Source organism: Panthera uncia (genome assembly GCF_023721935.1).
Source record: "Panthera uncia isolate 11264 chromosome C1 unlocalized genomic scaffold, Puncia_PCG_1.0 HiC_scaffold_3, whole genome shotgun sequence".
Lineage (NCBI taxonomy): Eukaryota > Metazoa > Chordata > Mammalia > Carnivora > Felidae > Panthera > Panthera uncia.
Genome location: NW_026057584.1, coordinates 88,556,404 through 88,570,766, shown reverse-complemented (window position 1 = coordinate 88,570,766; position 14,363 = coordinate 88,556,404). Strand labels below are relative to the sequence as shown.

Sequence of the window (14,363 nt, the reverse complement as noted above, 5' to 3'; positions counted from 1 at the left end):
ATTTCAAGCAGGTTTCATGCTGTCTACACAGAGCCTGATGGTGGGGCTCAATCCCACGGACCGTGAGATCATGACCTGGGACAAAATCAAAAGTTGGGTGCTCAACCAACTGATACACCCAGGCACCCCGAGCATCCAATATTTTTTAATTTAAGGAGGAATGGATGAAGAAAGGAAATAAGAAGATGTTTAATTTATTGAATTTTAACCTCTCTTTGAGATATTTCTTATCTCTACCTCTATTCTCATATGTATTTCATAAATTCTATGCTTACTCTGCTTTCCCTTCTGTATGCATTCTCCCCTTCTCACCTGTTACCATTCTAGTTGTGCCACTCTCTGCTCTCATTAGGACCATTCAATGGATTTTTAGCTGGTCTCATAGCTCTCTATCTATTCACTCCATTGGCACAATGATACCAAAGCAAGAAGACCTACCTTATTCACATCACTACTTGAATCAAAATTGTACAGCGGTTTATTATTGACTAAAAAATCACATCAAAACACTTTGGTATTTAAAGCTCTCTATTCTCGGTTCATGTTACATTACCTATCCCATCCTCTTCTAGGTGATTCATGACTTCAAATATCATAGAACATACCATGTGCTTCACATTGCAGCCCCTGGCTCAGAGTGCTATGTCATTGAATAAATACAACAATATCATAAGTTAGTCATAATCCCTCCTTGGTTTGTAAATGGTAAAAATCAAACTTTGAAGATAGTAAGTTCCTTTCTGAGATCTCACAGGTGATACATAATCCCCTGGGATCAACACTGGTATATTTGACTTAAAAGAACACCTTTATAAAAACTATACCATGGTGAGTTATCTGTCCACCTTTCAAATGTCCACCTATCCTTCAAGCACGTGTTTAAATGACACCTTTCACATAGTTTTCCAGTATTAGATATAATTTCTCTTGCCTTTGCACTCCCATGATATCATAAGGCATGTAACAATTCTCTCATTGTGCCAAAACTTCAAACTTCAAAACTTTAGTGCATGCCTCATTTTTTCCCTTAAATATCAACTCCATGAGAAAAGGGAGTATGCCATCTTCATCATTAAACTACCCATAGTGCTGGGCAGAGTGGTCACCACATGAAAAATGTTCATTTGCACTTCACCCACTGTAGGGGATGCTGTGGTGGCCAGCTCAGATTTCCTTTAGTAGGTAGGGATACCTCTCCACTATCCACTGTTTGCAGCTAAGGAATCACACTTGCCCTCCTTCCCCAGAGATTTGTGCTCAACTGTCTGCAGCAGTCTGGATTGGGAAGTTTGAGTCCAAAGGCCAACCAAAGACTGATGGATCATATAAAAGCTGACTCCTTCCCTGTCATGGGATCTATGCTCCAAGGCACATCCCCGTGGCTGAAGCCAAAATTAGAGTTTACCTGAGACATAGTCTTTTTCTCTCTCCATATTTTACAGACATCTCCTGAATAGCACTCCCCTCATAAATAACCTTTAGAAGAATTCCTGTCTCAGGCTCCTTCCTAAGAACCCTGTGACAGGCAATTCTATAAACTGCTGCCAGAAACATTCCTTAATATGAAAATCATGTCTCACATACTATGATTATGTAAGTTGTTAACATCACAGAACTTAAAAAAAAATAATTTTGGAACTTTTCTATATGTCCAAAATTAGTTAGAAATAAAAAGTTAAGACAATTAAGGTTCTATAAAAAATGAAAACAGCGTATGATAATATTATGCCATTTGCCTCTCCAGTAGCCTTCCATGCCTCCCCTTAAAACTGGAATAAAATCCAGTCCTTAACAGTGTGTTCTAGGTCCTACATGACCTTCACCTGGCCACCTGGGCACCCACACTTCTACCACTTTCCTGAGCTGCTCGAATGTTTCTAGGCATACTAACATTCTTGCTGTTTTTGACAAATGTTAAGCTCATCCTTAACTCTTAACTTGATTTTCACTCTGTTTGGAAAGCTCTTTGCTTACATATTCACATTAGCCTGCTACTTCTATGAAGTTCCCTTCTCAAATATCACCTTTCTAAGATGGCTTCTCTGATAATCCTGATCAAAATAGTGTTCCCCCATAAGTGCCCATTCTTTTCTATATGGCACTTATTAGTATCTGACATGACTTATGTTGTATATTCTATCCTCTGGAGGAAGGAAAGTTCATGAGAGTTGGTATTTTCAACTTCACAAGAGTAAGGACTTGTCTTCAGCATCTGGAAAAATTTCTCCCGCCAGATGGGTGTTCAATTAGTACTTGTTAAACCAGTGAATGGAGACACACTTATGTAAATGAACTAAATCCCAAAGATTGCTCCTTCCCATAAAGAGTAAAAGCAATCTAGTTGAAGGAAAAATCACACAGCACATTAAAAGTTAATAAGAATATAAGTGCCGGGCCACCTCAGTGGCTCAGCCAGTTAATCGTCCCGCTTCAGCTCAGGTCACGATCTCACAGTCTGTGAGTTTGAGCTTCATGTCGGGCTCTGTGCTGACAACTCAGACCCTGGAGCCTACTCCAGATTCCATGTCTCCCTCTCTCTTTCTGCCCTATCCCCATAACATACTCTCTCTTTCTCAAAGTAAACATTAAAAAAATGAATATAAGTGCCAAATATAAATAAAATTTCAATTATATAAGATACCACAAAGCATAATGATTAAATAATATGTGATAGAGAAAATGTATTCTCTCCTTTGGGATATAGTAGGCAGGAAGCGTTGCATGTGGCATGAAATCCTTGGGGTTCCTTGCAGTTCTGAAAGTGTTTTATTGAGGAAGTGTTAAAGTTAGATGTTATAAGGTGGGTAAGATTCAGCTGGATGCACAAAACTCAGAAGGGCAGGTGGGGAGGCAAATGGAATGGGAGAACAACAGGGAGGCAGAAAAAACACCTGAGTTCTTGAGCAGTCCTGAGAGTACAGAGAGTCTGGAGCATAGCTTAGATGACACAACTGGGAAAGCTATTGAAGTCTGATTAAAAAGGGCTGTGAATGAAAGGGCCAGGAATCATCAAATCTTCCTCTTAAAAATTATTTATGTTTTCCCACCTCTTTGTCCATTTAGCTTCTGATCCTCTAGAAATAGTACCATCTACCCCAACATCATTAACTTATATCGGTAAAAACACCCTATTACACTGTAAACTGTTGAAATTCTATGCGTGTGAAATCCTACAAACGGCCTTACAACTTAGGCAATTTTCAAATAACATCCCTGTAATATCACTGGCAGTATGATAAGGCCTTGACTTTCAAGCTGGCAAAATACAACATGAAATGTTAATGACTTTCATAAAGCCATACTATGAATTATTTTATGTGCTTATAAAAATGATTATATTGCCAACAAAAGTGCAAAGTCTTGTTACACTAATATGCCGAGCATATTGCTCCGCATTCTAGACCGTGTCAGCAACACATCATACCTGTGGGTCTTTGCAAATTCTTTTGTACTAAAATCCTTCTCAGAGTGCCATCCATGGCTGCTTCTTCTATGTGGGAGTGGTCCCCAACGACAGTCCAGTACATCATCCTGAAGAGATAGGTCAAGTTGGTTAGGTTGGAGTGCCGTTACAACCCAACTCTGCTCCCAAACACAATGTCTCTTCAGACTGTGTGCACCAGAATCACCCCAGAGTCCCTGAAAAAGCAGATTTTGGGGCCCAATTCTAAATCTATGGACTCACAAACTCCAATAGAGAGTGGGTAGTAATTAGGAGTTTTATTTAACATTTCTCTATTTTCTTTTTGGTCATTGCCTATAAATGAAAAAGTAAAAGAGTAAGAAAGGGGCAATTCAAGAAAAGGAAAGGAAATATTTGTGTTAAAATTATTTAGATTTGTTTGCACATACACCTCCATTTTTTATTGTCACAAATAGCCAAAATACTAATACTCTTACACTTAATATGTTCAATATTATGTTTAATATCTTCAAAATTTAATTTTAGGTTAACAATATTGGTTATGTGTGTATTGCAACAATGCACCTGCAACGTACACATAAGACACATACACATACACACATAGAATGTATAATGGAGCAACCGCTCAGGAAAACATATATTTTGTGCCACCATTTGGTACGAAAAGCACATGCTTTTGTACATAAATAGAGAGATTTTTAGAAGTCTTGTGAATCTATTATATGTTGAACACTTATTACAGAAAGAAAACTACAGTAGACAGGTGGGAAAATCTCTAAAAATGGATACACATATCAAGAAGAATAAATAACCAACTCATTAACCTACCCTCTTTTAGGATTTACAGCAATAGCATAGGGTTCTCCAGCCATGTTTGTTAAGAGTCTGGTGCAGTTGGGGCCATTGAGCTGCCCTACGTTGATAGAGTACCTCAGACTAGTCCAGTGAGTGGTATAGTAACTGAACCAGTGCATTCTAGAATGATCAGTCCAATAAATATTTCCAGCAACCCAGTCAACTGCTATGTCCCTGGGCCTTTTAAATTCAGGACACTAAAAGAAAACAAAGCAAAAAACAGTGTTTTCAAAAGCAAAGCGGGGGTGGGGTGTTCTGTATTTATACATTGATATTGTATAGGAATAATATTTAACACGGTCAGGTGTTAATTATTACACAGGGTTTTTAAATAACTAAATACTTCATTTTTTTTCTTAATTTTTATAAATATCATAATTTCACAAATCTTAAGTGCACAATTCACTGGAGTTCAACCTATGATGGCCCTTGTATAACCACAATCTAGAATATTTCTACAATTGTAGAAGGTTCACCTGTGACTTCTTCTGGTCAGTATTCCTCTGTGACTAACAATAATTCTGATATCTAACAAAATAAAATGCCTTAAACAAATCTTTATAAATAGCATCATACTGTTCTATTCCTGGCTTATTTTACTCAACAGTGTATCTATGAAATTCATCCAAATTGTTGTGCATGTGAATTATTAATACATTTTTATTGATGGGTAATATTTCACTTTGTGAATATACCATAAATTGTTCACCATTTTACTGATGATGTCCATTTGGATTATTTGCAGTTTTAGGCCGTTACAACCAAAGTCATGAATATTCTTGTACTGTCTTTTGGTGGACACAAAGCATCCATTTATGTTGAGTTTTTAACAAGGAATAGAACTGCTGAGTCTTATAGTATACATATGCTTAGCTTGGATAGATACTGCTAGCTTTTTTTTCAAAGAGTTTGTACCAATATACACTCTTTTCAGCAATTTAAGGAAGGCCCAGTTGTTCTGTATGCTCCCCCATACAATTTGATATAAAAATTGAAAAAGAATATTAGTGCAGATACACATGTAGAAAGATACTATATTTGAACATATTTTAAGAAAAATTCCAATCTCTGCCATTTATATTAAATTTACTAGCTTGGATTTTCTGCTTAATATTGTATTATTGAATTATTGGGAGACAAAAAGTAAGAGAGTTCATTGCGAATAGACAGCAAGAAAAATAACATATGCTCTGTGCCCTTCAATTAACTTGATCACTTCGAGTAGGAACTAGTGTCATAATTAATTTTACATGGCCAGGTTTATTGTGCATAACCAAAAATGAGAAAGGATTCCCAGGGGTATTATATCAAGAATAGAAACAATTATTTGAAGGTGATTATAACTACACATGTATTCAATGTGTAAGAGCTTAATTAGGACCTGCAACCAGTGGAAATATGTGTTTTTAACACATAATAGTTTCTTGTGTGAATTACTAGTGAACAGATTTTACTGAAGGAGGAAGTGGATTTGGATTAAAAGAAGAGAAACTAAACTTCTCAAAAAGAACATGAGATGCCAAGAAACAGGAATTGCAAGCCACTGTCTGCTGTATGATTACTGGCATCTCAAAGAAGGAAATACAGCCTGAACTAAACACAGAACCCATACAGATTTCTAATGACCTTTATTATCAGACTTTCCACCTTTTGATTTAAAAGCTGAAATCATGAAATTTATAGTAACCTATTTCTCAACTGTAACAATAAATACTATCCTTCTACCCAGTGATAGCCCAGTGCTGTTAACTGAAAAGCACTCTGCAATACCATATGCTTTAGAAACACTGTATACATAATACTCATAGGTGGGTAGAATATAAATATTTGTCCTAGCCAAACCACCAGATTATTTTCAAATGTTCCAGTATCATTTAAATTAACTGTAATGCTTTTTTTCTTTTCTGGCTTGGCAGCATTTAAGAGTAAACACATCAACAAATGGCATGGGCATGTCAGTGTAAGTCACAAATTTATAAATATGAGAGACAGTGGAAAAATAACCATTATAAGCTGTTTAGAATCTGCTGGAGTATATTTGCCATTTTCTAGCACTAGTAAAGCAAAACTTCAGCATGAAAAACATATGATATTGGTTGTCTAGCACGAGCATAGAAAAATACTTAGTTTCCTTTTATCAGATGTAAATATATACACATGATTTTCTGTCCTTACAGTATCCTTGCTAAAATAGGACATATTTCATGCAAAGTTACACCTTTTTGAATTCAGGATTTTCATTTTTTTTTTTACTCATTCTCAAAAAAGTCTGATTATCTTTCCATTCTATACTTCTAAATCTGGACTGCAGGCAATTAAAAATCCAAAGTCTTAATTTTCATACAACACCCATAAGTTTGATTAAGTGATACTTTGTCAGGTAAGCAGGCTCGTGAAGAATCTACTAATGGCAAATTGTAGAAGGATAAATAAAATTTATGTCACATTACCAGGGTAAGGAATATGGCTTAGGGAATGGGAAAAATGTTACTTTTCAATGCTAAGCACAAGAGATACTGATGGAGATATTTAAATATATACATTTATTCTCTGGGTCCCTGATCAAAGAATCCTTAATTTCATTCCAGTATCAACTAAAGTAATTAGAATATGGGGTAAAGGATGTCACACCCAGTAAATTCAACATATGGTCATAAATTATCAGTACAATATGATTCTCAGAGAATAATGGCATCAAGGTGAAGATGCTACCAGATGTTCATCTTCATTGACTCCTAACATACTGAATGCTCAATGATTCTCACACTGAAGAGAGCAGAACTGAACAGAAAAAGAACAATAACAAAAAGAAAGCAATAGGATGGTCCTATTGTCAAGGAAACTTAAGCCCAAATGAGCAAATCACCCTTTATAATGAGTTCCATGCGAATGAAGTAATCCCTCTTTATTGCTCAGTTTGACCAGGATTGTGAATGGTATTAGCCATATAAAAAGGATTGATACTAAATGGATATTGGCTGCGAAGTGGGAGTAGAAATTCCTGTTGGATCTTGATATAATAAACAAACAATTTGTGGAGAGGTTCAAAACCAAACAGGTGAATACAAAAAGTGGCCAAACACAGTAAAAGTAAATTTAGGTTCTGGGAGTGGAATGGAGTCTGACATGGGAAAACAGAACGGGAAAGCTAAGTCATTTGCTTCCAAAGAGGCTCAAAACAAACCAAACCAAACAAACAAACATCAGATTCAAAAGAAGAAAAAAATATAAAACTTTCATAGCCCCTTTGGCTGGCTCACTAGATACATAGCCCTGTGAGCTAGAGGCACTCAAGAAATATGTCCTATTTAAGAGACTGCAGAGACATGTGGTTACCCTGACAACAAAAGGCGTTGCTCATATTGTTGCACAAAGTGGAAGACACATTTTGACTGCTTTCTCCAGACAGATGATTTCATTCCTAATAAGCTCTCTAAATACAGAGCCAAAGTTTTGAGGCCTAAGGCATTCTTCCGTGTAGAGATATATTAGTCCAATGAATGAAACACTTAAATCTTACAGAAAAATTGGCAGCTTGATTGTAACAAAATTAGAGGTTACTACTTTAAACTACTCATCCTTTACAGCTGTGGATGGTAAGGTACTGTCATGATTCCAGCTTCAGTAAACTAAAGATTAGAAACCACAGTGGGCGCGGGGGGTGGGGGGGCGCCTGGGTAGCTCACTCTGTTGAGCCAAATCTGACTCGATTTGGGCTCAGGCCATGATCTCGTGGTTTGTAAGATCAAGCCCCGCATCTGGCTCTGTACTGACAGCATGGAGCCTGCTCTCTCCCTCTCTCTCTGCCCCTCCCCCAGCACTTGCACACAGTCTTTCTGTCTCAAAATAAATAAATAAACATTAAAAAAAAGAAGTCACTGGAGACATCTGATTTAAATCAAGGAAAGAGGAAAACTTATGAAATGGGACTTCAAGCATTTGAACCATGGAAATACTGTCCTCTTCTTAAAAAATTCCTATAGTTAGCAATACTTTAAGAAAATACAGTTAACACAAGGATAGATCACAGTAGTCACATATTTTGTCTGTGATGTTTTCTTCTGAGAAAAGAAAATCGGGTTCATTTTACTAAAGTTAATTATCCTGTAATATAATGCTATTAAAACAAAGATGTAAAGCTGCTCTAGGTGTGTGTGTGTGTGTGTGTGGTGTTTACCATACTAAGTGAAAAGTGCCTTTACATTTTTGGTCCACAATATACAAATCAGATTAAATTCTCAAAAACCAGGATATAGCAGTAAAATAATGACTATGAAAATTCTAAACATTATTAAATTACATGGCTTAATACTATTATAAAATATGTGTATATATATTATTTCTATCTAGAAGCTCATAGCAATGGGGAAATCTAAAAGAACCCAAAAAAAGTTATATTTGGAGTTAGAATGTCTAAGAGTTCCAAAAACACGTCAGGAAGGAAATTCCTGGCTTCTATCTAAAATTTATTCTGAACAATAGATTTTTTCAATCTGAATAATTTTAAAGCTATATTATCTATATTAAGACTGTATCACCTTAAAAGGCACACTATAGGCACAAACTCCTACTGGGGGAAAAGGAACTAAATAAAAGTATGTAATTCTCAGACAATTTCCCAAAAGACGACATATGTCTTTGGATTATAGACTCAATATTGTATGTGACTTTATCTTTTTTCTCTTTTTTTTAGCATACTCAGTTTTCTTTAAATTTATTCATCATTTACCACCCTCCTTCCAAAAAAAAAAAAAAGTACAAAACTGGCTCTCAAAACCTTCTACACACTATCAGGTAAACAAAAGATATGGAAGGCTAAAAACACATTAAATTTGGAGTCAGAAACTTGGTGTAAAACCTAATCCTAGTTTCTCTCCAAATTCTGTGATATATAAAATAAAGGCTTCGGATTAGATGATCTGTAAAATTCTTCTGATTCTAAACATTGAATTATATAACAATCTAAAATATTTTTCATTCTAAGGACACCTGGGTGGCTCAGTCGGTTAAGCATCCAATTTCAGCTCAGGTCATGATATCACAGTTCATGAGTTTGACCCCCATGTTGGACTCTGTGCTGACAGCTCAGAGCCGGGAGCCTGCTTGGATTCTGTGTCTCCCGCTCTCTTTTCCCCTCCCCTGCTTGCACTCTGGCTCTCTCTCTCAAAAATAGATAAACATTAAAAAAAAATTTAAAGAAATGAAATATTATTCATTCTATATAAGCCTGCATTTTATATAGCTTTAAGGATGTACCTAATGCTAATTATGAATTTTCATGAATAGTATGTGAAAAATTTGTTAGTACTTATGGCACAATTTTGATATCATCCCCCTATGTGAATGACCTAGAATTAAGGAAGGAAGGTTTCTTCTGACATTTACAATTTAAACAAGCATAACACTTGAGATAGAAAGCAGAGCTATCTGAAAGCAGAGATTGCAAAATTATAGATTGAGGACTAATTTTAAGTTCAGGTAAAAAAAAAACCTTTTAAGTAAATTTTAACTTTAAAATTAAGATACCACTTTAAAAATTCTAGTTTGTTTTTCTTAAAAATTAAGTATATGTAAGATAGTCTATCAAAAGCAGGACAATATTCCAGAATAGCAGTCAGTCAGCTGCTGACCCTTGATTTAATGGAATGTGGGACTCACCCAGATCCCTAATGTTATGTAAAATCTGTTTCACTCATTTACCTTACCCCTATAGCTGGTTTGCAACCCACCTGTACCTTAAAGAGACACAAGAAATTGATGTTATTGGATAAATCATGTATCAATAAGAAAGGAGTTAAGACAGCAATAAACTCATAGAAAAAGAGTCACAGAAGCAAATGTTGATATGGTCTCCAGAATCATTAAGTAAACATCTTAGGGATGAACAGTAATATTCAGTATATGTAGCATATATATATATATATATATATATATATATATATGTGTGTGTGTGTGTGTGTGTATGCATATGTATACAATTATGTACAAACTGGGATCTTATAAATACCTCTGGTATAAATAATTTTTATAGCTCAACACCAAAAATCCAAATAATCCATTTAAAAAATGGGCAGAGGACATGGAATAGACAATTTTCCAAAGAAGATATACAGATGGCCAACAGACATATGAAAAGATGCTCAACATCACTAATCATCAGGAAAATGCAAAAATCACAATGAGTTGTCACTTCACATCTGTCAGGGTGGCTAAAATAAAACACACACATACACACACACACACACACACACACACAACAACAACAACAAGTGTTGGAGAGGACGTGAAGAAAAAGGAACCCTACTGTACTGTTGGTGGAAATGCAAACTGGTGCAGCCACTGTGGAAAACTATGGAGTTTCCTCAAAAAATTAAAAATAGAATGACCATATGATCCAGTAATTCCACTAGTGGGTATTTACCCAAAGAAAACTAAAACACTAATTTTAAAAGATATATGTACCCCTATGTTTACAGCAGCATTATTATTTACAAAAGTCAAGATATGGAAGCAACTTAAATGTCCATCCATGGGTGAATGGATAAAGAAGATGTGGTATGTATGTATGTGTGTATATATATATGTATATATGTGTGTGTGTGTGTGTGTGTGTGTGTGTGTGTATATATATATATATATATATATATATATATATAATGGAATATTACTCAACCATGAAAAGAATGAAATCTTGCCATTTGTGACAACATGAATGGATCTAGAGGATATAATCCTAAGTGAAATAAGTCAGAGAAAAAAAAACATATGATTTCCATTCATTCATATGTAAAATTCAAGAAAAAAAACAAATGAACAACAACAAGAGACAAAAGAAAAACTAGATTCTTAAATATAGACAACAAACTGGTGGATGCTAGAAGGGAAGTGGGTGGGAAGAAGTGATATAGACTAATCATATGATGAACACTGAGTAATGTATGAATTGTTGAATCATTATACTGTACACCTGAAACTAATATAACACTGCATGTTAACTATACTTGAATAAAAATACTGGGCTCTTATACTTCAATGTATCTCATACATCAGATTCAGATTGCAAATATATATATATATATGTGTGTGTGTGTGTGTGTGTGTGTGTGTGTGTAAATATACATGATACTGTTTTATATATCATTTTCCAGTCAGATTCATGAAAATTTCCTACTCTTATTACTCCCTAGAAAAACTAACAATTTGATTTCCAAGTCTAAATGGAACCTGGAATAAATAAATGAGGTCACCTTGTAGGATACTTCCTGGGCATTCAACTGACATTCTGTAGATGATAATCAATCTTTCTGTGACCCTGTCCTTTCAAACAGTACAAGTTGGTTCAATTTTGGAAGACCTGAAAATACATTATGTATGCTAAGATCTTGCCTAAGCAAGACCAATGTTAATATAGTGAAAGTGATGTCTTCTTAATAAAGGAGCTTTCGTTCACCAGGATAATTAAGGAAGGCAGAAGAAAGAGCATGCTTCAAGATTCTGAAATGAAGTTGCAATACTGGAAATTAAGTATGGTATATTTATAGCCAGAAAAAATGTGTGTTTGAGGGTGTATGTTCGTAGGTGTGTAAGGAAATGGGAAGGGTGTGGTATAAGAGGAGAATGGATACCGTGCAGAGGCCTATAAACCAATGATTTTTATTTGTTTTTTTTAAGTTTATTTATTTTTGAGAGAGAAAGAGAGAGAGGGAGGGAGCGAGCAAGCCAGCATGAGTGGGGGAGGGGCAGGGGGTGCAGAGCATTTGAAGCAGGCTCTTCGCTGACTGTAGAGAACTCAAAGCGGGACTCGAACTCATGAACCGTGAGATCATGACCTGAGCTGAAGTTGGGTGCTTAACAACTGAGCCACCCAGGGCCCCTAAACCAATGATTTTTCAATGGAAATCCACTGGAAGGATTGAAGTGGGGAGATATGATTATACTAATGTTTTAAGATTATTTTGGCTATGGTGTGGAGAATCGCTTAGGACTGGGGACCAGAAATGGATATAGGATAATCAGAGGAGGTTTACTCAATGGGCCTCAGAAAGGAGAATGTGGAATCATAATCTAAATTTTTGTGAGACAAAAGTAGATAAAAATGGGATATATCTAGAGATAAAAATATTTGATCTTGGGATGAATCCTGAGGATGAGAAGAAAAACTTGTAAAGTATAACTTTCAAGATCAATATACTATTCCAATGTATACCAAAGATTTTCAAGTAATTTATTGCTTGTAACCTCTTAAAAAATTATGTAACTGCTTTAGGACAGGCTCTGTTCTAGATGTTAGAATTACATATAGTAGTGGCCAAAACAGCAAAAATATCTGCCATGGGAATTTACTTCTAGCAAGGTAAGGTACAGAGTAGATAATAAACATAATAGATGAGTAAATAATACAGCAGTTTATCAAAGATATGCACTATGAGAATGGAAAAACAAAAAAAGAGTACGGTGTTGAGGATCCAGAATGGGAGGACAATAGATTGCAACTATCAGTATATCATGTATTCAGAAGATGATATTTGAGCAAATTCATGAAGGAATTCAGGAATTGAGCCATGTAGGATATCTGGCTGAAGAACATTTAGACCAAGAGAACATTCCAGAAAAGGCCTTACATTAGTAGGTACTGATGGATTTTATAAATACCAAATACCAAAGCATCCCTGGAGAAGAGTGAGTAAGGGAAAAGTTAATAGGAAATGAAGTGAGAGAAGTAACAGGAGACTAGATCTCTTAAACCCTTGTAAGATATTGTGAGCAATTTATCTTTTGCAATGGGGGGCCACTATGCATCTTTGATTAGAGATGTCATGTGATCTAATTTGTGTCTTAGAAGGAGAATTCTGGCGACTGTGTGGTGAGTAAGAAGAAAAGCAAGACCAGTTAAGAGTCTATTGCACTAAATCAGAATAAAGATGATCGTGGTTCAAAAGTAGGTACTTGCAGTCAAGCTGACATAAGGTAGTTAGCTCCTAGACAGAAGTTACATATGATTGCCTGATTTTGGAATTATGAGAGAAGAAGGATCAATATTGACTCTAAAATTTTTACTCTGAGAATCTGCAAAATGGATGTGCCATTAAATGAGATTGGGGAAGCAGCTTTTGTGAATTATGAGAGATTTATTTTTAGGCATAGTACTTTGGGAACATTTTTTAAAATCCAAAAGAAAATGCAAAGTAAGTAGTTGAACAAAACCTGATATCAATTTGGTAATTGTTAGCATATGGATATGTGTTAAACCATGACACTATACACAATCTGTAAGGAAGTGCAGAAAGGTAGCAAGAAGAGATCAAGGTTGGGGCCTATAGGTATTCTAATATTAAGAGAGAAGGGAAAATAAGATAAAATAATAAAAGAATAACTATGTTGATGATTCATCTTACAATCATTTTGTATTTCAGCATTATTATTACATAAAATGAGGTAACAAACAAAAAATCTACCTAAAGTTTAATTGGAGAGACTGATATTATTAAAATGTAGAAAAAGGTTTCTCAACTACTGATATTTTAGTAAGAATAATTCCATGTTGTGAGAGACTAGCCTATGTAGAGTGTTAAGCAGCCTCCCTGACCTCTACCATATTCACATGATGCCAGCAGTACTCCTCAGTTGGGACAATAAAAAATATCTCCAGACATTGCCAAATGTCCCCTGGGGTGGGAGATCATCCCCATTTGAGGACCAGTGATGCAGAACCACGGACTGTTCTCTGATGTCTGCTTCCTCTATGACTTTCAGCATTTGTCAATGTCTTTAATTAATATCTGTCACAAAACTTACTGAATACTTCTTTGTCCTCATTTACTTGATCTTTGGCAGTGCTAGAAATATAATTGCAATCTCCTTCTCAAAATACTCTCTTCTCTTAGTTTCTGTGTCTCTACATTCTCTTGTATTCTCCTAATACACTTCACACTCACTGTCATCATTTTAATCTGCCTTCAGAGCTTGCTTCTGAGTGCTTCTTTACTTCACCTGTACTCTCTTCCTGGTTCTAGATATCTCCTCTATTCTTCTATTTCTGAAGGTATATCTCCAGTCCAGAGACTAAGATCAAGACTTGAATACA

The 14,363-nt window shown here is 35.5% G+C and overlaps 1 protein-coding gene across 1 annotated transcript in view; it reads right to left on the bottom strand.

Moving 5' to 3' along the window:
• LRP1B (LDL receptor related protein 1B) overlaps positions 1–14,363 on the bottom strand; it is a 1,876,868-nt gene that overhangs the window by 99,184 nt on the left and 1,763,321 nt on the right. Inside the window, exons 78-79 of the mRNA XM_049615676.1 lie at positions 4,253–4,476; positions 3,425–3,531 (exon numbers count right to left, since the gene is read on the bottom strand). Of these exons, the coding sequence (XP_049471633.1) occupies positions 3,425–3,531; positions 4,253–4,476 (331 nt within the window). The remainder of the gene's footprint in view (positions 1–3,424; positions 3,532–4,252; positions 4,477–14,363) is intronic.